The sequence below is a fragment of the Anas acuta genome, chromosome 23 (genome assembly GCF_963932015.1).
Source record: "Anas acuta chromosome 23, bAnaAcu1.1, whole genome shotgun sequence".
NCBI classification, from domain to species: Eukaryota; Metazoa; Chordata; class Aves; order Anseriformes; family Anatidae; genus Anas; species Anas acuta.
Window position 1 is genome coordinate 7,363,131 of NC_089001.1, and position 23,826 is coordinate 7,386,956.

Here is a 23,826-nt window from a genome sequence, read left to right on the forward strand (position 1 = left end):
AATCTGGGGGGTTGCACTGTTCACATTGAGGGCAAACCACTCCATTTTGGAGCTCTGTAGGGAGGCCTCACTTCCCTAAAGGAGGGGTGCATCACTGTTGTACAAACAGGAATCCTTTTTGGGCTGCATCACTCATTTGTGGGCTTAGGGTGAGTTACCCATCTGGGGGAGATTCGCCTATTTGGGATCTGGGTGAATTGCCTGTTTTGCGGGGTGGGGGTACTCACCCATTTTGGGGTTCCTCTTCAGCTCCCCCCAGAAGAAGCTGACAATAAAATACAGCTGCAAAACCTCATCTCTTAGTACTTTATAATAAATGGACATGAATTAATACTAAATTACAATGAATCCTTTATGAAATTATGGATTACATTCACGCCAGATCAGTATCGAAAAATAGGCTTTTCTGCCCATTGCATCACTTTGTTGCTGCAGCTGTTTTTCTGTGGCTGCTGTTTCTTCTCAACTCCTCAAGAGCCAAAAGAAGGACAAAAATGGCAATTGTTGCAGCCGCCCAAATCCTTCCTTACTACAGAAGGAGAAACCCCACAGTTATGGGGAAGAACCTGCAGAAAAAAACTTTTGTTTCCTCCCCATGGTACAAAGAAGAGCCCCTGTGTCACCTGGGCTGCTTTTGTCTCATATTCTAAGGCAAAATTTGCCCTTTAACTACCATTCAAAAGTCTCCAAATGAATTGTTTTTGTAGAGCTGCCCTCCCTGACACCTCATTCAGAGCACTTGGGGGTGAGAAACCCAATGTTTTCCTGTGCAGGTGGATGATATTGGGGAGAAATCATCTTTTCAGCAACAATACTGAATTTCCTTCCTCCCGGGCAAAGCCTGGGGTTCACTGTTCAACTTTGGGTGAAAGTATGTGGATTTTTTTTTAACCATTTTTTCCTTTTTGGTACCAAAGCACCCTGGGAAGGTCTCACTCCTGGCAGGTTTTGCCCAACTTTGCATCTAGTCTCAGCCCTTAAGGAAAAGGGTGTTTTCTTTTTCCAGATTTGATGGGTTTTTAGCACATAAATTAAAGAGTTCAGGGGAGCTTTCTCCCTTTTCCAGAAAGTCACGTACGGAGTCACCAAATGGCCACAACATTGGAGGTTTGGGCAATCCAGTGGGTCAAGAGTGTGAAACTTTCCTCAAATCTGATCTGAAGCAGAATTTGCACTTGGCAATTTTTTTCCCACCTGCTGATCTTTATGCCTGTGAGTGATTTTTTTCTGGGGAAGCCTTCCCAAAAAAACATCAGTCCTGGGTTGTTTTGTTTTTGTTTTTTTTTTGCACCAAGAAATCCAAGAGGATGCAGCAGCCCACAGTGAAAAAAACGTGTTACCCCATGTCATCCAAGCATTGTGGGCATAACATCTTCCACTAAAAATGCTTTCCTCACCAAAAACAAAGGGCAAAGGGGGAAAACAAGGATAAAACTTGGAAAACAAAACAAAACAAAACAAAAAATCCGGCCACAATATGTGCCTTGTAAACGCATGTCCTTCACGCGCTGGTGTGGTGGCCCCCGTGCTCCCACAGGCAGATAGGGCACCTGTCAGTGCCTCCAATTTGCTTTTCTCTCACCAATTTGTTGTTGTTCTTGCCATTTTTTGCCATTTGGGAGGGAGGTGTTTCTGCTGCCATCAACGATTTGAGGAGGGCGTAGGGGGAGCTACTCCAGTGAGTCACTGTGGTCCAAGCCAAGGTCAGTGCCGGGTGCAGCTGGGAGGCCACCAGGCTCTTCCTCCAGCTCCTCCTCCTCCTCTTCCTCCTCTTCCATCTCGTCCTCATCCTCCTCCTCGTCTTCCTCCTCTTCCTCGGTACCGTCTAGGGAGTCATCATGGACTGCCAGCATAGCTTGCTGCATGGCCATGGTGGCTGTGGCTGATGACAGGGGCTGCAGGTTGTCCATGCCAACTGAGCCTGAAATTTAAAAAATATATGTATGGACTCCCCAGCCAACATCAAAAGGACAAAAAGTACATAAACCTAGAATAACACAAGCGGAAAACTGTATCTATACAGAATACTCTGTAGGGTGTCCCACCTGATTCAGCCATCCCCCAAAGTCCAAACATTAACATTTTAGCTCATGCATCTTTGCTGAATAACAGGAAACACTCATTTTTTTTCAGCAAGAGGATGTCCAAAATGGTTGGGAAGATCTCTCTTCATCTTTCTTTACAACTTCCTCATCTTCTGTTCTCGTTTTTGTCTTCTCCACCTTTGATGGGCAGAGGCCAAGGGATGAGGTTCAGCATGGCCAAGTGCCGGGTCCTGCACTTTGGCCACAACAACCCCATGCAGTGCTACAGGCTGGGGCAGAGTAACTCAAAAGCTGTGCAGGGGAAAAGGAGATGGGGGTGTTGGTTGATGCTCACCTGAACATGAGCCAGCAGTGTGCTCAGGTGGCCAAGAAGGCCAACGGCCTCCTGGCTTGTGTCAGGAACAGTGCAGCAGGGCCAGGGAGGTGATCGTCTCCTGGTATTCTGCTCTGGTGAGGCCGCACCTCGAGTGCTGTGTTCAGCTTTGGGCCCCTCACTACAAGGACATTGAGGGCCTGGAACATGTCCAGAGCAGGGCTGTGAGCTGGTGAAGGGCCTGGAACACAAGTCCTGTGAGGAGCGGCTGAGGGAACTGGGGTTGTTTAGTCTAGAAAAGAGGAGGCTCAGGGGAGACCTTATTGCTCTCTGCAGCTGCCTGACAGGAAGGTCTGGGGAGCTGGGAGTCAGCCTCTTTTCACAGGTAATTAGTGATAGGACTAGAGGGAATGGCCTTAAGTTGCACCAGGGGAGGTTTAGGTTGGAAACTAGGAAACATTTCTTAGAAAGAGTGGGTCAGGCATTGGGTTGCCCAGGGAGGTGGTGGAGTCACTGTCCCTGGGGATGTTTAAGGAAAGGTTGGACGTGGTGCTTAGGGACATGGTTTAGAGAGTAGTAGGGTGATAGTTGGACCAGATGATCTTGGAGGTCTTTTCCAACCTTAATGATTCTATGATTCTTTCTTTTCATCTTCTGTCATCGTCTTTTTTCTTTGGCTCATGGCATCATAGAATCACGGAATGGGTTGGGTTGGAAGGGACCTCAAAGACCATCCAGTTGCAACTCACCTGCCATGAGCAGGGACACCTACACCAGACCAGGTTGCACAAAGCCCCATCCAGCCTGGCCTTGAACACTTCCAGGGATGGGGCATCCACAGCTACTCTGGGAAACCCGTGCCAGTGCCTCACCACCCTCTGAGTGAAGAATTTCATCTTCTCATCTCTTCTTCTCACTTCGTTTTCTCTTCATTTCCACTTTTCTTTATCTTCTCTTTTCTCATCTTCTCTGGTCTCATCTCTGCTCTCTTTCTTTTCATCTTCTCTGTTTGTTTCTCCTTTCCTTCATCTTCTGTTTTCTTCATTTTATCTTGTCTTGTCTCATCTTGTCTCCTCTCCTCTCCGTGCACCTCAGGAATACCCCAGCTGATGTCCCCATAGCAGGTCACCCCTGAGGGCCATTCCCATGCCCAGGTAATGGCAGTGCCTGGCACATGGGGACCATGGCACTGCTGTAGCAGTGGCACCATTGTCAGTGCACCTATGATGGCCAGCTGCAAGGACTTTCTTGCACGGGCCATTCCTTCAAAATGTTTTTCCTTTAATCTTTAATTACCAACATCAGGACCTAATTTAACATGCAGCCACCCCATCCAGGAGGAACAGGAGCCATCTGGATTTGTCCTTACCATCAGGATTTGTCCCCGAATTGCCACCCTGCTGCTGCAGCACTCCAGCAGCAATGGAGTTGGGCCAGAACCGCTGGGTGGGCCGGTGCTGAGATTTGATTTTCTTGGCTTTGGGGGCTGGGTCCGGGTTGCTGGCATCGAGCATGGGTTGTAGGATGCGCCGCCTGGCATTGATGAACCTTTCCCAGGAAGACAGTGGCCATTAAAGTAAGTAACAGTTGTTATAACAATTTTGAGTAGAAACTATAACAACAATGAATTGCACTATAAAACCCTTTCATAAGAGGCTGCTTGGTCCATAAAGCTGTTTTTTTCCCAAGCGATCCACCCCATTTCATTTGTCTGTGGCATGTTAGGCCATTGTCCTAATTTTTCCAACTAATAATATATAATATAAATATAATTTAAATAATATAATAATATAAATAATATAATAATTGCAGGAGGGAAAATACCGGCTGCTGTATGTTGTGCTTGCCAGGAGAGGGCACTGAGATATTGCAGATGAACATTGCAACCCATACCCATGGTGCTACCCAAGTCAGTCTTAACCAACCATGTTACCCCCACAAATATATTAAAAAGAGACAAAATAGCTTGAAATCTCCAAAACCAGTGGGACAACAGCACAGGCCACCACTATGCTCACCAGTTGTTGACTTGCAAGAGGGTCAGGTTGGTTTGGGCGGCGATTTGCCTCTTCTCGTCCTCCGTAGGGTAGGGGTGCTGGAAAAAAGAGATGGGCAGCAAAATGGCATCCTTGTGTGCAAAGTGGCAGCCCCAAGTAGGGGTAAAAAAAAAAAAAAAAAAAAAAAAAAAGCACTTATTCTCCCTCCCTCCCCCCCCAAGTTTGGTGGCTTCTTGAACTTGCAAGATGGAAGGCACCGCTATTTCCCCAGTATCCTTAAGGCTCTTTTCCAAGGCTTTTCCTTGAAGGAAAAGGAGAACTTGTGCTAGTTTTAGTGATTTTACCACCGTCTTCTAATTACAGTTGGTAAATTTGGGATTTGGGCTTTAAAACCTGTGGCTACTGACAGCTCTCTATGTCTGGTGCAATTGCTGTGCTGAAACCCCCCCCTGAAATGTCTGCACTGGGATGCTACTAGCATTCAGAATTCCAACATCCTCACCCATCGCCCAGCTGTGCTAAAATCCTCCTTTCCAGACCCTAAAATTAATCAAGCCAGCCTCACATGACAGTTTTTGGAGCCCCAAGCCAGCACTGTAAGAAGGGGTATTTCCCAACATTGATTCACATGGCTTTTCCATCTGTTTGCCACCAAAATGGTGTGATTTCCTTCATAAAAACACCCTAAGTTATGTAGGAGACTGCCATCTCACCACGGCATAACGGATGCCAAGATGAAAAAAAAGAAATAGCTCTTTATTTGCAAAAGCATCCCTAAAAAGTACCACCTCAGCCAAGTGCTCCCAGAGCTGGTTGCATTTGGGATTTCCCAGGGGTGTTTCACTGTTCCTGGTGCCATTTCCTATGATGCTGTCATCCATTCCCGCATTTTCAGTATTATTTCCAGCATTTCTTCCTCCTGCTGGTTCTACAAAATTCCCGAACCCAACAGAATGATGAACATCTTGTTAATAGGTTACAAACCTATTTATGATGCTGGTTCCCTTGGGGTAAGAAGATGGGATATACAGAAAGATGCAGTGACTTGTGCCATCATCCCAAGTGGTCAAAAATTGCCTGGTAAAATGCTTTGTGGGAAAATTTGCAAAATGGCTTTTAGTCCTTCTGCACTAGGGAACTTCAGGAAAGGGCTTTGAGACATGAGTGATCATGAAGAAATTTAGGATGGAGTAATCCCATCAGGAAGCTGAAGCATCTCCTGGCCATGACGACCAGACTCAGACCAAAGGTCTGCTACTGTCCCAGTAGCAGAAGAATTTCTTTTAACTTTTTGATCCAACTTTTGAAATGTCCATCCATGGGCATGTGTCCTAAAATTAAATTGCTCTTCAGTTTCTGGTCTTCGAAGTCTTTTTTATGCTTGCAAATCTGCAGCTCAGCCCTCTGAAGCTCAAGAGATGCAGCTGAACACAGCAACGCCCTTGTCCTCAAAGCCAGAATTTCCCATAAAAAAAAAGGCTGGGAAGTTTCCATGCTGCTCCATGTCATGAGTCACCTTCAAGATAGGTTTTTCCCCAAGGTGCTTCTTGGGGCTATCTTCCATCTTGCCATTTCTGGGGTGGTGTGTGGGGGGGACACTCACCCACCAACCTGGATACCATCTTGTAACTCTTTGCAAGTGACATCTAAATAATTTCTTGGCCCAATTACACAGGAAAAAAAAGAAAATTTAGTTTTTGCCCCTTTTCCAGCCCACAGGTGGGCAAGCAGTCTCCTGGCATGAAAATATCCTGTTTGCATCCTCTGAGGACCCTCTGTGTAGGTACATGTCCACCCAGCAACAATCCCCAAAATGGGTCAATTTTGTGATTTTGTATTTTGGTCAGTCGCCGCAGTGCCGCAATGATATCTGCAAGGGCAGCTGTTGCAGGCAGCCCCTTTTGGCTTGCTAGAAAGGTGTATTTGGGAACTGTTAACTGTACAAAATGTTCATTGACCCATCTGCAAAGATGGGTGAAAATCATGTATTTGGGCTTTTTCCCCCCTTGGTTTTGTTTGCTTTTCCATGCAAAGTGTTAAGGCATAAAAAGCATAATTTTGCTCCTGTGGTGAAAACACTCAAGCCCCCAGTACTCTCAAAATAAAAGCAAAGCCACTTTGTGCCTCCAAATACCCTAAATTGAGACAAATAACCACCACAATTTGTACATTTTGTTTGTTTGTTTGCTTTTCTTTTCTTTCCAGCTTGCAAAGCAGCCTTTCCCCACCTCATGCAGTCAACCTGGTATGCCCCACAGGGCATTCCAGTGGCTGCGATGCTCACCATGAGGTGCTGGAAGAGCCAGGAGCGCATTATGTTGGTGGCGTGTTTGGGCAGAACGCCCCGCTTGTTCTTGGACTTCTTGTCCTCGCCATCAAGGAGCGAGGTGAGATCCAGGTTCACCTGCCAGGGAGAGGAACAGGGAGAAATACAGATGAAAATGGCGATCAAGAACCCTAGCCGTGAGCACAACCAGCCCAAATGGGGAGTGTGGTGAGTACAAAAAACAAACCATGGTGAGAAACTCCCCAAACTTATCTGTTACTCAAAATTTCAATTAAATTCCATTTTACACCAGGATCTGTATCATTTAAAACCTCCATTTATTTTTTTACCCAGTGCCGTTTGCAATGAGCAGTTGGCCTTTTCCCAACAATGTGGCACCAGCACAGCTAGGGACCATGGGGCAAGGCCACAACCACCTGCAATGTACATTTCAGAAGAAGGACACTTCAAACAAACAAACAAAACAAAAGAATTAAAAAGGAGACAGCTTTCTAAACTGTTTTTTGCAGCATGAGATAAAAACCCTGTGATACATTAACCCCTTGATCCTCACGCCTTTTATTCCCATTATGAGGACAAACATGCTCATTGCATGAAAATGTGTTATTTTTAAACATAAAAATAAAAAATAAATACATTGGGAAGCTGCAAGAAAAGTTTTAATGAGGTCATGGGGAAAGAACTGAAATCTCAGTGCTAAGATAAAAAGTTTTTTTTTTTCTTTTTTTTTTTTTTCCCCAGCTCTTAATCAAAACACTTCTCCTGGATGAATTAAACATCAGACAGGCAGGTCCCTGCGATTCCCTTGGGCTCCAGATGAATAAATCACACCAGCGGCGCAGGAAGAGCATCCGGAGGTGCTTGTCCAGGCCTCTCTCCCTGCCCTGATATTCCCTGCTCGTGTGTTTCTCATACCTCAGAGGGCTTCTCTGCGAGATCCAAACCAGTGACAGTGAAATATTAAAGAAAGAAAGAGGAAAAAAGGCCCTGCAGGCAATAAAACCTGCTGGGGAGGTGGATTTCTTTTTCATTTTATTTTATTTTATTTTATTTTATTTTATTTTATTTTATTTTATTTTATTTTATTTTATTTTATTTTATTTTATTTTATTTTATTTTATTTTATTTTATTTTATTTTATTTTATTTTTTTCCATGTGCATTATTTCTGATAGCATTAGGGGGCTCCTACAATTAGGAGTTGCAGGAAAAACAGGAAAAATGTATACAGGGGGATCTTTGCCAATCTTCCCCCAGGGAACAGTGTGGCAGAGACTGATGTATTTTTGCCTAAATTCCTGAGAAATTACAGGGGTTTTTAAGAGATTGTAGATGACGCAGTCGTTCTGGTGCAGACAGCAAGTTGTCCAGATCATTGCCTTATTGAGAGACAGCAGGGAACCCCTGCATGGCTAATCAAACAAGGAGTAATAATAGAGCAAATGCCTAAAAAATACCCTAAATCCATTAAGTGATGATAAGAAAGGGAAAAAAGGACCCTTTTCATTGCTGTGTGGGACAGATGATGCAGGTGATCTGTCAAGATCATTGCTACATTTTGGTGGATCATTTTGGTGCAGATCCTTTACCCTACACAAAAATCCCCCATGAGAAATCGCTGCAATTCTCCTCAACCTGGGTTAAGAAAGGGCTTGTACATGGATGGAAATAAAACCAGTGAACCCACAAAAAAGCTTGATGCATGCAGCAGAAGGACTGGATCTTCCTTGCTCATGATATATTTGGGATACTCCAAGGATTGAACCCTTTGGAATTTGGGGAGAATTTATTCCTCCTCCTTCGCCCCCTGCCCAAGTCTCAGCAGCGCAAATCGCCGTGGAAAATGGGTAAATCAAGGGAACTGGCATGGGGGTGGCTGTACCTGGGCGTTGGGGATCTGCAGGGCTCCGGGGGCGATGGCTTGGGTGAGGACCTGGCCCTGCGACGTCACCATCGTCACGGGCTGGTACAGGGCTCCACCTGCGGAAGAGAGGGCTCGTGGGGGTGCCGCAACCCCCCCAGCTGGCCCCTGCTGTGCTCCCCGCTGGCCCTACCTGGCACGGCGGGCGACCCGCTCCCGGCACCCATGGCCAGGTTGCCCGGGGGCAGCGCGGCTGCGGGCACCACGATGCCTGGTGGGGGGTTGGACGCAGCCGGCAGTGCCGCGGGTGAGCTCTGCAGCATCTCCTGCGAAAAGAGGGAAGACAGAAGTTGCACATGCAGTAAGGGTTTGGGGTTTTCCTCCTTGACCTTTTTTACAGGCAAAAGTGCAGAAGGGGGCTTTCCTTTTGACCCAGCTGGAAAGAAAAAAAAAAGAAAGAAAAATAAGGAATGGCACTTTGCAAAGCTCTTGCTTGATGTCTAACCAACCCCACCCTTTTTGTGCAGCCACTATTTCCAGCAAGAAAAAAAGTGCACACTAGATGATGAGAAGCAATTTCTCCCACTGTCATCTTCTTTTTACAAATGTCTTTATTTTTTTGTCCTTCGGCTGGAACTGGATGAAGCAGCTTTTCCTAAATGCCAGGTCAAGCACAGCAGAGAGCTCAGAAAAGAAGTTAAACTTTCAAAAAAAAAGCACGTAAACAGCACAGGTCTCCAATAAGAGCACCAGAAAATAACAACCAGCAGTTTCCCCTTGCCAGAATAGTAATTAAAAAGTGAAAATAATAATAATATGACTCATTTGACGTAATTCTTTGTAGCCTTAAGCTAACTTTCTGCAAAAATGGGCATTTCTTCCCCTCGTACTGTAATGTCAGTATGAACCCCAGCTCCAGCATAGCTTTCACCTGTGAGCTGCAAGTGGAATAAGAACAAATTGGTTATTTGAGTATTTAATGAAACACTTTGGGGAGGAAAGGGTGTCATGATGGGAGGATATGTGGGAATACAAGGCGAAGTACCACAGTCTCCTGGAAGTGCAAGATTTTTGTGTGTTATGCCATTAATATTGATAAAATCATCCTTTCAAAATAAGCCTGAGACAGCTACAGATCTACAATTTTCCCAGCTGTAGTTGAGATAAAAATGCACTTTTTTTTTTTTTTTTTTCCAGAAAAGTAGGAAGAAAACTAGGATCTTTCCTCTCCCTTTTTGACCCATTTTCCCATTCTGTCTCAATTCTCTGTTGTCCTGCTGTTTCTCAACTGTTGAACAAAATACCAACGGAAGGGATCTTCTTATTTAAACTTCCCCTCATTTTGATGCTTTTCTTCAAGAAACCTATTTCTTGGTCTAAGGAAAGAGAATTTCTCTGGACTATTTATGTACAAGAACACTGGCAATGCAAATATGACTGGGTCAGAAAAAGCCATAGATCCCCTCTTTCTAGCAATAAAATGATGGAGATGATAATTTGAACACACAGATCAATGATCAATTAATTTTTTTTCATGTTTCTTTTTCACTTTTTCCCCGAGTTATCACTGTTGACATCATGATGACATCACCAACACGGTGTTTTTCTTCCTTCTTTTCCTGTTTTGGCTGTCAGCTGTCATGCTACTGCAGTACCCCTAAATAATTGTTGCAAAGGAGACCATTTTTTGGCATGACAGGTCATAATGCGATTAAAAAGGTTTTCCCTGCTTACATATTTATTTATGCTGAATAATCCCACAAAGTCACCCTCTCTGCCAGTACACAGATAGTGCTCTTCATCAGCACGGGGCACATTTCATCTTGTGTTTTTCTTTTTTTTTTCTTTTTTTTTTTTCCCCATGAAAATGTTCTGAATAAACTCTGATTCTCCTGCACACTTTTGCTGTTAAAATCCCCTGCTCCGATTTTTCCATCAAACTGACTGTCCTCAGCAAGCCCAAAACAATATAACCACTGTCTCCATAGTGTGTTATTTTTATCCTCTGCATTGACAATTTGAACATTATTTACCTGGAAACTGTGCTGCAACAGCTGTGGGACAATGAATTTTTGCTTTGAATCCCAGACATTCCTTGTAACAAGTAGTTAAACTAATAAAAAGACTGCAAATATGACCATAAAATACTTGTGATTTTTTATATCCTTTCCCTAGTTCCAGAGGAATTTTGAAAAAGAAGGGCTGCTTAACATACAGAAAGCAAAAACCAGTCAGTTTTGATGCACTGTGATGAGGTTTTTGGTAAGTGGCCGTCTAATGAACATGATGGAAGTAGTCATATAAAACAAAATGGGCTCCTGGGAGAGCCTTGAGAAGCAGTCAGATACATCAAGGGGTGACTGGAGACTTGGATCAGCCTGGGGACATCCAGAGCTCCTCTCCTGGAATTGCATTGGGAAGAAATAATTCAGAATAGATGAAAGTGGTAACGAGAAACAACCATCTCCAGACATAATTGTCATAGCCATTTTCAGCAGCATTCTATGATGACAAAAATTGCATTTTTCCCTCCCTGGAAAGATACTTTGGTAGTGTAAAGGAGAGTTGTCCCAAAATACTAGCTCAGTTGTGTCCAGAAATGAATACTAGGGATTATTAGAAAAAGAATGAGAGAATTTCATGGTGTTTCTACATCAGCACTGTAAAACCAAAGGTACCCAATGGAAGTGGAGGCTCTGCCTTAAAATAAATGTAGGTACCTTCAAGAAAATTTAAAATCTATTTCACATACTAAGTGCATTGGATTGCAATTGTTCAGCCAAATTACATTATGCTCATTATTTTGTTGTACTGGAAAATGTTTTATATTTCAGGACTGGAATGTTTCTAGCAATTTTGGCACTTGAGTGTAAAAAAATGCATCACTAGGTGTCTCTGCAGATACATCTTGGCACCAGCGTTCTACAACTCCACAGCAAAACATGCTTTCTCCAAATTAAAAGTAGTTTAACGAGGAAACAGACCTGGTACATATTGCATTGAACAACAAAAACTTTGTTACAACAAGGCAAGTGTCAAAGGCGAAGTGCCCAAGAGTAAGTGCACTTGCACTGCTGTCCTACTGCTTGTGCTTCATGATATGGCAATTTATTTTTGGGTGGCACACATGCATAAAAGTTTTTTTCCCCTCCTAAATTTGTGAAATTTATTTGTTCTTGAGTTGAACTGGGGAAAATCTGGATTAGTTGGAGAAAAAAGACACCTACAGGTCTGCCACGGGAGAGTTGGCCAAACTCAAACACAGGAAATGTAGGGCTTTATCAAGGATAAATGGGTGAATAGACGGGGATAAAAATATGTTGTCTTTAAATAACTAAGAAATCAAGGCATGTCCACCTGGCAAAACTTGGATAAATTAAGGCCTATACAGAAAACACTTCACTGAGTCAGGGCAATCCAACCACCAGTCTCCAACCACCAGAAAAGTTGAGGAGGAAGACAAGAAGAACTGCCATCCTGGCAATGCCCATACAAATGTTGCTAATCTGCTTCAATTCTCACTTAAAACAGGGACTGAAAAACAGAAGATGTAATCAAAATTAAACCTCCTTGGTGGTGATTTGGTTCCCAATGTGATTGGTTTTGCAGTATATTTTTTCTTGCAAGCAAATGAGAAAGCAATGGAGAAAATGGGCTAGAAAAATATCATTAAGTTATCAAAGGTTTGGGGAAGGCTCACTGCACAGGAAAAAACATTTCACCTGAAGTTGTTCAATGCCAGGAGTCACCTACAAACTTAGTGACATGAGAAGATTTCAGCAACAAAGGAAAAACCTGTTTGCATGATTTGCAAATCATGCACCTGTCCAGGTTCTCTCTCTTCTCATCATCTTCTGGCATTTTTGCATTTCCAGCAATTCTTGAATTTTTCATATTAAAAAACCCACAAAAAGCCAAGCCATGAGCTCTCTTTTTTCAGAGACAACAGGAAAATCCAACTGCGAGTTTTCCACAGTGGCATTTTGACAGTTCCATCTGCTGTTTCCTCAGATTCAGTTAACATCCTTGTTATGGCATATGCATCGTTTTTTAAGCAGGCTGTCATGTGGTCAAAAACTTTGCACAAGCTTTCATGACTGACCTGGTGTATCTCCCCACAACATGATTGATGTCCCTCCCATGCTCTGAGAAAACCTATTTTCTTTTCTGAGAAACCTCGTCAATTAATCACATTTCTATTATTTGGAATAAAAACAAAAAATCCTAAATTAGTAGCTGCTTAGGTGTTTACCTACCTGTGGTGTGAGATTACTAGAACAATAATTAGCAAAATCGTCCCACTTGCCATCTTTTAAATACAGATCCCACAGTTCTTCAGTTCTCAGGAGCATCCCCTGCTCTTAAGACCTAGCTGATGGACAAAAAGTCACAGAATCACAGAATCATCTAGGTTGGAAGAGACCTCCAAGATCACCTAGTCCAACCTCTGACCTAACACTACCAATTCAAAGTGTGTCCACTGTTGTTTTTCTAAGCTTTATCCATGCTCAAGTCAAGTATACTCAAGCTGAAGCTGAACCAGCTGAAGCACTCAGGCACTTGACATTGCTGAGTTGGGTAATTAGAAAAAAATTGCCTTTATATTGACACTGGAATGTCATCCTCATCCAGTGACCAGATGAGATGGTGTCTCCTTCTGGGCTGTCACCATGAATATTTCAGCTGCTGTTGCCACTGAAAATCCTTTCATCCTTGAGCCAGTGTGACAATCCTGCAGCATTTTCCCTCCAATTGCTTTTTTCCTGGGTGAGTTCCCATTTATTTAGCAACTGCCTCCAAGGCCTCACTTGAGTTTCTCAACTTTCCTGTCCTGCCTGGAAGGGAAATGGGGGCAGCTCCATCATTGCAGAAATCTGAGGTGTGCAGCACCTCTACATGGGCCTGATTATTTTCCAAAGACTTGTGCTAATTTTCTGATACGATCCCCACCTCTTTGTGAGGCACTAAATCCTCATTACTTTTCCTGACCGATGCATTCTAATTAGATCAACACTTAAAAAAAAAAAAAGGAAGAGAGGAAAAAAAATCACAATAGCCACAGGACGGCTTTCCATCTCATTAACTCCCTCACTTATTATTTTCATGAAAATTACTGATAAAAAACGTGCATCTCCATTTGCTGGGACCGGGAGCTTCGTCGGCTCATATCTAACATCTCTCTCATCACCCGGGATGCGAGCTGTTGCCATGGCAATGCACAATAATAGAAACTAATAAATTACAAACGAGATGCTCGTTGAGCAATTATTGTTCTCTTTTATGCAAGTGTCTTGCTAATTTTGATCATAAGGAATGCTACCATAAAGCAGTGAAGGGATAGTAAGTCCATTTCTAGAGATTATTAGAAAATAGAGAGAAGCTGTTTTTTTAGATCAATGATTAAGTGGTTTGGTGCTCTCAGGAAACCCAAATAAGAAATAAAACTTTTCCATGTTTTCCTTCCCTGTGCTGGGGAAACAAAGTGGCTCTGAGTGTCATACCAGGAGTTTTGATCTGTGCAGTACTTGCAGCTAAGCAGCTAAAAATGATTGTTTTTTTTTTCCTTTCCACCACCTTCAAAGTGCCTTGAAAATCCAAAAAAAGCCCCTGGCATCTGCCTCCCTTGTGGGAATAGTGCCAAGAGGTGCCTGGCAACCTTCTGGCTATTTTTGAGTTGGCTACCATTATTTCTGGGGGGATTGGGCAACCCCAAGTGTCATTTTCCCACTCAAAAAAAAATAAATCAGTATCGGAAAGAGATAAATACCCAAGCAATACCTGATTTTTCTTCCAAATATTAAGGTAAAGTCCCCTGTGTTGTCCCTAAAGCCACCAAGGTGGTGTTTTTTTTTTTAGTTTGGCTATTTCAGTTGATATTTCTGCAGTTCTTGTGCATCTCCTTGTACTTTCCCACTATGCTTGAGGCACCAGCTGTTTTCTCCTCCAGGCTAAAACTCAAATTATACAAAAAAATACCATGGTGTGAACCTTGATCATGCAGAGAGTGCTGGAGCAGCAAAGCTAAAAAGGGTCACTTGAGACCCAAAATTTGTTGAGATGCCTTGAAATGAAGATGACAATGTGGAGTGAGGAAGTGGCAGAGAAAACTGAGGTGTTCCCATCCCTCCCACCAACAACTGTATTTTTCATGAAACAGTTGCAAAGCACAAATGCAAATTTCTTGTCCATTTGCCCACGCGTTTGCATGGCTTCTGCATTTCCCTCCCTGTGCATGTTGCTGCGGCAATAGGAGATTAAGCAGAAGTCCTTGCATTGCAGCAGGAGCTGCAAGCATTGGGGCTGCAGCCAAATCCAAACACACACACATACATGCACACAAAAAAGGCCATGAGAAAAACCCACTACAAAACTGTATAAGAAAAAAAAGGAAAAAAAAAATCTTCACAATTTTTGCATGATATGAGCAAGATACCTTTTTTAAAAATGATTTTCCTCAGGTTGGGATGGATTTTAACAAACTTCCTGGAGCCCACGGGAGCTGCAGAGCAATCCCCAAACCTCATGTGACTTGCATGTTGGCCAACGTGCAACGATGGCGACTGCAGGCGATTTTAAGGCGTTACCTGAGGGTGGAGGCTGATGGAGGAGGGGTTGGGGGAGTAGGGGCCCCCCAGGTCGTTCCTGAGTAGGTTGTCACTGTGCATCTTGGTTTTGAGGCAGGTGATGTAGCGGTTGCAAAAGTCCTTGCACAACTCGTTGACCTTCTCCAGCTCCAGGAGGTGGATGCGCAGCACCTGGATTGCCTTCACCATCTGTGCACGGGCACAATGGCAGAGTTTAAAGCATCTCCACTCTCAACAAACCAAAAAAAGCCAAAAAGATCAATATTCTCACCCGAAGTCCATCCCAGAGCCCATCCTTCTGCACTGCTGCATTTCTTTTCCCTCCACACCCCTGCTATCTCTGTGATCCCAAGAGGTGAAAATTCACAAAAATTACCATTGCCTTCATGGGAATTTCTCCCAATGCCCAAAAAAAAGTTTGATGCAAAACCCTGGATATAGAAATGCGTTTGGTTATTCTCCAGAGGCCACTTTTTCTAACAAGATTATGGGGCTGCAGCACTGCCGTAAGCTGTTGCTGGTGCAAAGCCTGGGCCTCATTAAAACGTACCCCATAAACATTAAAAAATTTACACATGAAACATTCCTCTTGCCAAGCTGAAACCTTAAGTTTTACAGCCGCTGTTTGAAATCTTGCATAATATATAAAATTTCAGCTATTCACTCCGGGGCAATAAATCCAGTTTTATGTAACAAAGAGTCTTTGCATTTCAAAGGGTTTTTTTAACTTGCAAATTTTAGTGGTCATCTTTACAAACTGTGAGTTGCCGAGGTTGGGAAACATCCCGAAAAATCCAGGGCCAAACTCAGGTAGCAGCTCCATGATGGAGAAAGCCAATTTTTGGTTTGCACACAAATTTCAGGTGTGGCCAGAATTTTTCCCTTTTTTATGCTTTTTCTGTGCTTTTGCCCTCCTCTGTACTTGGCACAGGTTAAGTGCAAGGTGGAGGTGTCGCGCCCCACCTCTCCACATCCTCCCGGGGCTCATGGCCATGAAAGTCAATATTCAAGGGCACAGGCAAAAAGACCTGACACATATATGTATAAAAAATAAATCTCTCAATTATCTCAGCTCATTTGCTTAGGGTCTCATTTTATGTCCCTGCTCCGCTGCGCCGTATATCTGTCCGGATAAAGAGTTACAGTCCAACGGCGTACGTGCGCGGGGTTGTAAAAAATACAGATGCTGAATTAATTGACTGTGTGGCACTCGGCAGCTGATTGAGTTGATAATGGTGAGATCTGACCTTTTTCTAATTTCTAATTATGTGCATCTCGGCAGTGAGGAATACATGACTCTTATTCTAATGATAGCTAATGCCGCTGGCCTTTTCATCCCCACTTTGCCACCACCGATTTCCAGGGAATCAGTGGCGTTAAAAAAAAATTCAAAAAAAAATGACAACGCAAACAGATTTTGGATGGGGAAAAGCCTGGCAAAAGTGTTGCCTCAGGAACAGGTGGAAATGTTGAGTTTTGAGCACTGCAAGACATTTTCATCTGAAATCCCCTCCAGTCGGTGCTTCCCACCAACAGAAGTGGTCCTTCCTCAGCATCCCCATCCATCTCTGCCTTGCTGGAGTCCACGTGCACTTAGGGATTTGGATGGCTTTGGAGAATTTTGGGGGACTGGGTCAGAATATATACATGTATATATAATTTATATAAATGTCCTAGAAACAAGGCAAATGTACAAATATGCACATATATGTGTACATGAATCACAGAATCACAGAATCACAGAATTTCTAGGTTGGAAGAGACCTCAAGATCATCGAGTCCAACCTCTGACCTAACGCTAACAGTCCCCACTAAACCATATCCCTAAGCTCTACATCTAAACATCTTTTAAAGACTTCCAGGGATGGTGACTCCACCACCTCCCTGGGCAGCCTGTTCCAGTGCCTAACAACCCTTTCAGTAAAGAAGCTCTTCCTAACATCTAACCTAAAACTCCCCTGGCGCAACTTAAGCCCATTCCCCCTCGTCCTGTTACCAGGCACGTGGGAGAACAGGCCAACCCCCACCTCGCTACAGCCTCCTTTAAGGTATCTGTACAGAGCAATAAGGTCACCCCTGAGCCTCCTCTTCTCCAGGCTGAACAAGCCCAGCTCCCTCAGCCGCTCCTCGTAGGACTTGTTCTCCAGGCCCCTCACCAGCTTCGTTGCCCTTCTCTCAAGCACCTCCATGTCCTTCTTGTAGCCAGGGGCCCAAAACTGAACACAGTACTCGAGGTGCGGCCTCACCAGAGCCGAGTACAGGGGGACAATCACCTCCCTAGCCCTGCTGGCCACACTGCTTCTGATACAAGCCAGGATGCCGTTGGCCTTCTTGGCCACCTGAGCACACTGCTGGCTCATATTCAGCCGACTGTCCACCATCACTCCCAGGTCCTTCTCTGCCAGGCAGCTCTCCAACCACTCATCTCCCAGCCTGTAGCTCTGCTTGGGGTTAAATTGCCACAGGCAAATTGCACCATGGCAGCAAGAGATGCTCCCAAATTAAACATTTATGAACCCAAACCCATCACCTGTGTGTTGTTGTTGTTGTTTTTTTTTATTAAAAGAAGCCATCTCTGTGGACATATCTCCCACACTGACCATTTGCTGGAGATGTTTCAGCCTGATACATGTGGGAATAGGTTTCCCTCCCTCATAAATTTTAATTTTGTTTAGCTCCAGCTGGCTCCAACTCTGTCACTCTCCTTTTGCTAGATCGTTGCACCTATTTTTATCTAATTTAATTTTTATTTTTTGGTGCACCTCAACATCTGGTGCATGTTCATCCCCAGGATCTACATCGGAACAACCCAAAATGTTGCTTTTTTTGTCACTTGTCCCAGAGCAGTTTCTTTTCTTGTCCGTAAGACATGACAAAATGAGCTCAGTAATCTGCAAACAGAACTTTGCACATCCCATAATTTTTGGAGGGGCTAAGCCAGTCTGAAGTTAGCGATCTCACAAAGCTCCCCTCCATGAGCTGAAATTTGGCCCAAAAGATGCAGTATTTTAATCCATTTTGAAAATACTTGATTTTAGGAAAGCACTTGTTTTGGATGTGCATTGCTTGCTCTTCTTTCCCTTGTGCCAGGTCATCAGACAAACTGCTTGTGAATTGCATTTTGCTTCTTTTCTGTTGGAAATCCCTCTACAATGGCTTCCAGGGGCCATGCCATCCCCCAGAGAAGGAGTTTTGCTCTTTGCATCATCTCAGGTGGGTGAAATGTCTTTTTTTGACTATAAAACCTGCTTGTGGAGCACTGGGTGAGAGTGATAGGACAGTGCTGTGGTCATGCCCACCCACACGCCTGCCACGAAGACCACGTATGGAGGCTTTCCGGAGAAAGTAATAGGATTTGGGGACGTTCCCTAAGTCCCTGCAAGAGAAAAGCTCCATCCAAAGCACAGGCTTCTCAGGAAATGTTTCTGGTAGGAAATGTAGATTGCTACTGGGGGGAAAGTACCAGAACAGCCCAAAGTGGCCCAAACCTTTGATATACATCTCCTTTTCTGGAAAAAAAAACTCTTATTTTGCCCTGTTTGTTGAACAAGAGCTGCTCATGAGTGAGCTGAGGTGGTGACAGACAAGAAGGTGGACAGCATCACATGCTACACCAAAAAGAGCGATTCCTGCAAAGACTGTTGGTTTAGGGGCACAAACCAGCCATCAAGCTTGGCTGTTTCCAGATGCGTTGATTCTGTGGTATCTGTGCAAGAAAACTAGTCAAAAATTCAGCTGGAGTTTGTTCTTGCAGAGGATTTTATAGAGAAGGTCTCAGAGAAGGTCTCAGAGAAAAATCTCTCAGGGTCTATGGAGAACATTGCCAAGGTGGCCACTGCTACAACCAGATCGCCAAGTTGTTAGGCCCCAGTGACACATTCCTCATCCCTACCCCTTCCTCAGCCCCCCAGGCCATACACCAAGCCCCAGCCCACTCTACCAAGTTGTCCAGCTCCGGGTCATCGCTGAAGAAGGGCTTGTGCTCCTGCTCCTGCTGGTGGACAAAGTTCTCGATGTCAACGTCAAAGCTGGCCGAGGTGATGCACTCAGAGCCCTGTGTTGCCTGCTCACACTTCTCAAAGAGCAGAGTAAGCAGCGGGAACAACGGGTGCCTGTGAAGGACAGAGAAGATCCCCCTATAATGTCAACTGTTTTAGGTCCCCCATCTGCTTTTACCCCACATCACCTATCTGTTCCCTCCCAGCCTGTAAGAGTCCGGTACTGCAAACCTCACTCCCAAGCCAATACTTTTTTACAAAAATTAAAAAATAAAAATTAAAAATAAAAATTGCAAAATGCACCATCTTCTCCTCTAGGCACGGCTTCTCCTGACATCTTGGTGCTTCACAGCATTGCACCAGAGTCACCTGTTTCAGAATCGTTTTGCAATGGCCAAAAAGCTTTGGCTTTGTGGCAGTTGTCTTGGCACTGGCTGTCATCCTGATTTCTTCATGCTTCAGGAATTGACATCTGCACTGGGATCCAGGCCAAAAGGCACCCAAAAATATGGGTCAGTTGGAGATGATGGGCAGGGAAAGGCTGGCATTTCTACACACCCACGATGTCTCTTTATGCCACAGATACCGCTCACTTCTGCTGCATGGGTTGCTACCCCATTGAGAGGGCTCTTTTCTCCTTCTTCAAGCACATTTGTGTCTACACACAAAGGAGAAGTTGGGCCAAATCCCTCTTCTTTCTCAACACAAGACCCCCTTCAAAAACAGGCTTGCCTTCCTGTTTGTGAATCCACAATTAGCTCTAACAATGACACTAAACTGACGCAATATAAAATGCAAATATATATGTGCTACACCAAAACACGTGGCAAAGCAGGTGATGAAGACCAGGAGTTAGTGCCTCCCTCAGGGAGCCTCTCCAGCAGTGCAATTTTAAAAACACTGAAGTATTTGAGGCAACTTTCAGGAGAGGAAGGCAAAAGGCTGCTGCAGGGATTGTTCCCTTCCCCCTGTGTGCAGCAAGGGCACCCCAGTTATCCCAGTGCAGCAGGGTTTGCCTCCTGGTCTCACCTCCTTCAGAAAAATATTCTGGAGGTGCCTCTAATACATACAGCTCTAAAAAGTGCTGGGCAAAAAAAGCAATTTTGGCCCAAAGGAGAGATGATTACGGCTCAATTCCAGGCTTCCTGCAGGTCTCTTCCAAACCAGAGTCAGGCGAAGGGGTTAACCACCTCGGCTAAGTCTTCATTTGCAGCTGCTAATACTGCAGCATATTATGGTCTAATCTGGCCTGATCCTGGTTTAATGCAAGATTCGCCAAGGCTGGAGAGGATGGGGAGGGGCTGGGGGGGAATAATTCCATAATTTCAGCCACCCCGCTGGGGCTTAGCTGAGGGATATGAACGGCAAATTCCAAGCTGTGGTATGAATTACTGGCCTTATGAACCCATGGCTCGCAGCAGATGCCATTTCAAAAACCAATGAGGAAGGAAATGCATGAACCCACCCTGCGCTAGTGAGTGAAATTATTGTGTGCTTTTTTGGTGGGGGAGTTGCATATTTAGCCCCTTTGCTTTGAGGATCTGCAGGTACCAAGGGTACCTGCATCCCCGTGCTGTTATGTATTAATGATTGACCTTCACAAATTTCTTGCAGTGCTGGCAAGATGGGGAAGCAATGTGGCTGAGGGTATGATGGTTTGATTTTTATCTGGAAAATAATAATAATAATAAAAAATAAATAAAAATAACAATAAAAATAACAATAAAAATAACAACAAAACAAAACAAAACAAAGGTCGAAATGCAAAACCCCCAGGGGCAGGTTCAGGGAGAGCATGAAGGCCCCTTTTTGAACAGTCTTGAGGACCAGTGAAATTTGGATTTCTGCCATGAGCTGAGTGCTAAATTGTTGCAAATTCTTCTTCCTTTTCCGTGAAAAAAAATAAATGTATTTTTCTGCATTTCTAGCCTTCCTGTGGCTGCCAAATGTAGGGGAATGGTATGGGCACTGTGGGGCTTTGGCATTTTACATCTGGATCCCACCCTCACTGTGAAATACGGGATGGATATCCAGGATGTATGGGGAAACAGGGGTATTCCCCACACCACAGATGTTATGGAGGCAGAGATTCAGCCCTGTGGAACTGGGAAGAGTTTGGGGGTAGAAACACCTGCTTTGGCAGAATCTGCTTTTGCAAAAATCTGTTTTTTTGGGAGGCAGTCCTCTGGATCTGGCCCCAAATGTGGTCTGTACACAGCTCAGCTGCCTGCCTTCCCAACCCATTTGTGCCCACCCCAAGCCGAGAGGGAATAAAAGTAGAAGAGCTTGTTCCGCAGTGGCACGGAGCAAATAAAAGGGCTGAACCGGCCTGACATTTTCCTGCAGGAGAGAGGTCGTTCGCAGCCACTAATAAAAAGGATTTGACACGGGCTAATAAAGAGAAATGAATTCCTCTAATGGCCTAATTTCGCACATTCAGCAGGGCGCTGCCTGCGAGCTGGCAGCGGGGCTGCGACGCAGGCACAGAGAGGGCAGCACAGCACAACATGCACTCGTATTCTTTCCCCCAGCGCCAAAATCCATTTTCTTTTTCTCCATTAAAAAGAAACAGTCTGCAAGGAAGCATGGACTTGTCCTGCTTGGAAATCCAGTGCACAGAGCTCACAAGAGCAGTTTTCAGTGCCCATTTCTTTGGGGCATCATCTTTTCTTTGTCCAAACCTTAAGTGATGCTGCTGGGAACCAGTCCCCACAAGGATGCTCGGCTGTCACCACACAAAGCAGGGAGGGGGTGAATTAGTTTCCTTTTTTTTTTTTTTTAATGGGTGATGAAACTCCTGCTAGAGCATAAAACCTGGTGGTGACTTAGTGGCCACTCATCCATTGCCTTTTATATTTCCCATTGCATTTTCCTGGTGATTTCCCTCCAGGTTGATTGACCAATGTATACAGCCACTGCTTTCTGCCTTTGTGTAATTACTGAAAATTAACAAAAATCTATTGCTTTTGGTAGAGGATGCAGTACTGGGAGCATGGCATGTAGCCAGCTGCTAAAACACCTATTTGATATCTAATTACATATACATACTCTACATGAAAACTGTATAGGTTAATATTCAGATTTTGCACAGGGCTGAAACCCCCCAGGCCATGTATGCAGCAAAACCGGTTCATTCAGTATGCTTTTATACACAAAAACATACTTTTGGGGCTAATTGTGGCTGGTACCCAAAAATGACTACCCGGATTTGGATGTCTGAGTCTACACATAGTACCAGCCAAGATGCCGCCTGCAGTTTTGTCACCACTTTCCCATGTAGGAAATATACCCAAAATGGCATGTATGGCATTTTTGACCCATCAGATTAAGGCTGTTAAAACTCCAAAATATTTTTCAGTTTTGCAATAAAGCCACACCCATGAATGCTGTGGAAATTCTTCCTTTAACCCAGCAGAAACTCATTGCACAGCTGCAAAAGGAAAAAGGTGGTTTTTTCTTCACTGATCCCTTTCCCTTTCAGGGCATTTTGGACTCACTATATGTGAATATTTGGAGGTGAAATATTTTAATTTCTTAACTTCCAATCTGCAGGTTTTGGCTCAGGAGCCCCCAGAACCTCCCACAGGGCCCATGTGGCTCCACACATCCATGAACCATAGCCCTGGCTGTTAACTGGGTGTTACTCCTTATCCTTAAGCCTTATATAAGCCTTATTATATTAAAAGATCATACATTATTGTTATATAAGTACTGTATACATTATAATATTGTAATTAATTACATATCATATATAATTACATTACTTATTATATTACTTAGTACAATTATCCTACATCATTGCTGTATACATTATAGTATGATATATTATTATCCCCACAGTGACAAAAAAGCAGACCGGAGAGGCGCAGGTGCCTGAGCACTGTACGGATGCACAAACTGCATGTTTCAGGTTAACGTCTGTCTTTGCTCCTCCTGAGTGCTTTTTGTGCCTCAAATCACAGAGTTTTGCAAAAAACACCTGATTTGGAATTCCTGGAGGTGAATATTTCTCGGGGGGGACAGGTGCTGCTGAACACAGGAGATCCCATGGTGTTGCAAAACTAGTTCCACAAAGAAGCTCCACCACTATGCAATATTACTGATAGCTATTATTGCTAAAAAGGAGCTAATTGCTAATGAATCCATTCCTGTGCATTAATTAATGTGTTTGAACATTAGCAAGTTAGTAGTGCATTATAATAATTAATGAATCAGTGAGTTGCTGCATTACCCAATGCGTTAAATCAATGCATTACTGACTCAAGGCATTCACGAGACTAAGGAATACATTAACGAAATAATGCATTCAGTGACGCACTAAGTAATTAATGCACACTGATGTTGGCTTGCATCACCTGTAGACGGCTCGCTTGTCGGCCTCCAGCTGCGCCTGGGGGTCACCAGCTGCAGTGGGCACGGGCGTGTTGGTGGCTGCTGGTGTGGTGGTGAGGTGCACAGGCTGAGCCTTGGTGGGCTGCTGGGCTGTGGCTGTCATCTGGGAAGGAAGGGAGGAAGGGAGGAAAGAAGAAAAAAGAAGGAAGGAAGGAAGGAAGGAAGGAAGGAAGGAAGGAAGGAAGGAAGGAAGGAAGGAAGGAAGGAAGGAAGGAAGGAAGGAAGGAAGGAAGGAAGGAAGGAAGGAAGGAAGGAAGGAAAAAAACACAAAAATGGGGTTTATTGCACTTCTGCTCACGTCGCCCAGCTTGAGCATCGCTGAGTTTGGCAGCAGGATTAGCACTTATTCC

The 23,826-nt window shown here is 44.2% G+C and overlaps 1 protein-coding gene across 5 annotated transcripts in view; it reads right to left on the minus strand.

The window, feature by feature from the left end:
- Window positions 1–292: 292 nt before the first annotated feature.
- PKNOX2 (PBX/knotted 1 homeobox 2) overlaps window positions 293–23,826 on the minus strand; it is an 87,256-nt gene continuing 63,722 nt past the window's right edge. For all 5 annotated transcript variants that reach the window (XM_068659451.1, XM_068659455.1, XM_068659454.1 and 2 more), the window contains 9 exons: window positions 23,440–23,579; window positions 19,027–19,198; window positions 15,087–15,275; window positions 8,696–8,828; window positions 8,524–8,621; window positions 6,640–6,759; window positions 4,377–4,453; window positions 3,728–3,906; window positions 293–1,921 (listed from right to left, as the gene is read on the minus strand). In XM_068659451.1, coding sequence (XP_068515552.1) covers window positions 1,671–1,921; window positions 3,728–3,906; window positions 4,377–4,453; window positions 6,640–6,759; window positions 8,524–8,621; window positions 8,696–8,828; window positions 15,087–15,275; window positions 19,027–19,198; window positions 23,440–23,579 — 1,359 coding nt within the window. In that variant the 3' untranslated portion in view covers window positions 293–1,670. The remainder of the gene's footprint in view (window positions 1,922–3,727; window positions 3,907–4,376; window positions 4,454–6,639; window positions 6,760–8,523; window positions 8,622–8,695; window positions 8,829–15,086; window positions 15,276–19,026; window positions 19,199–23,439; window positions 23,580–23,826) is intronic.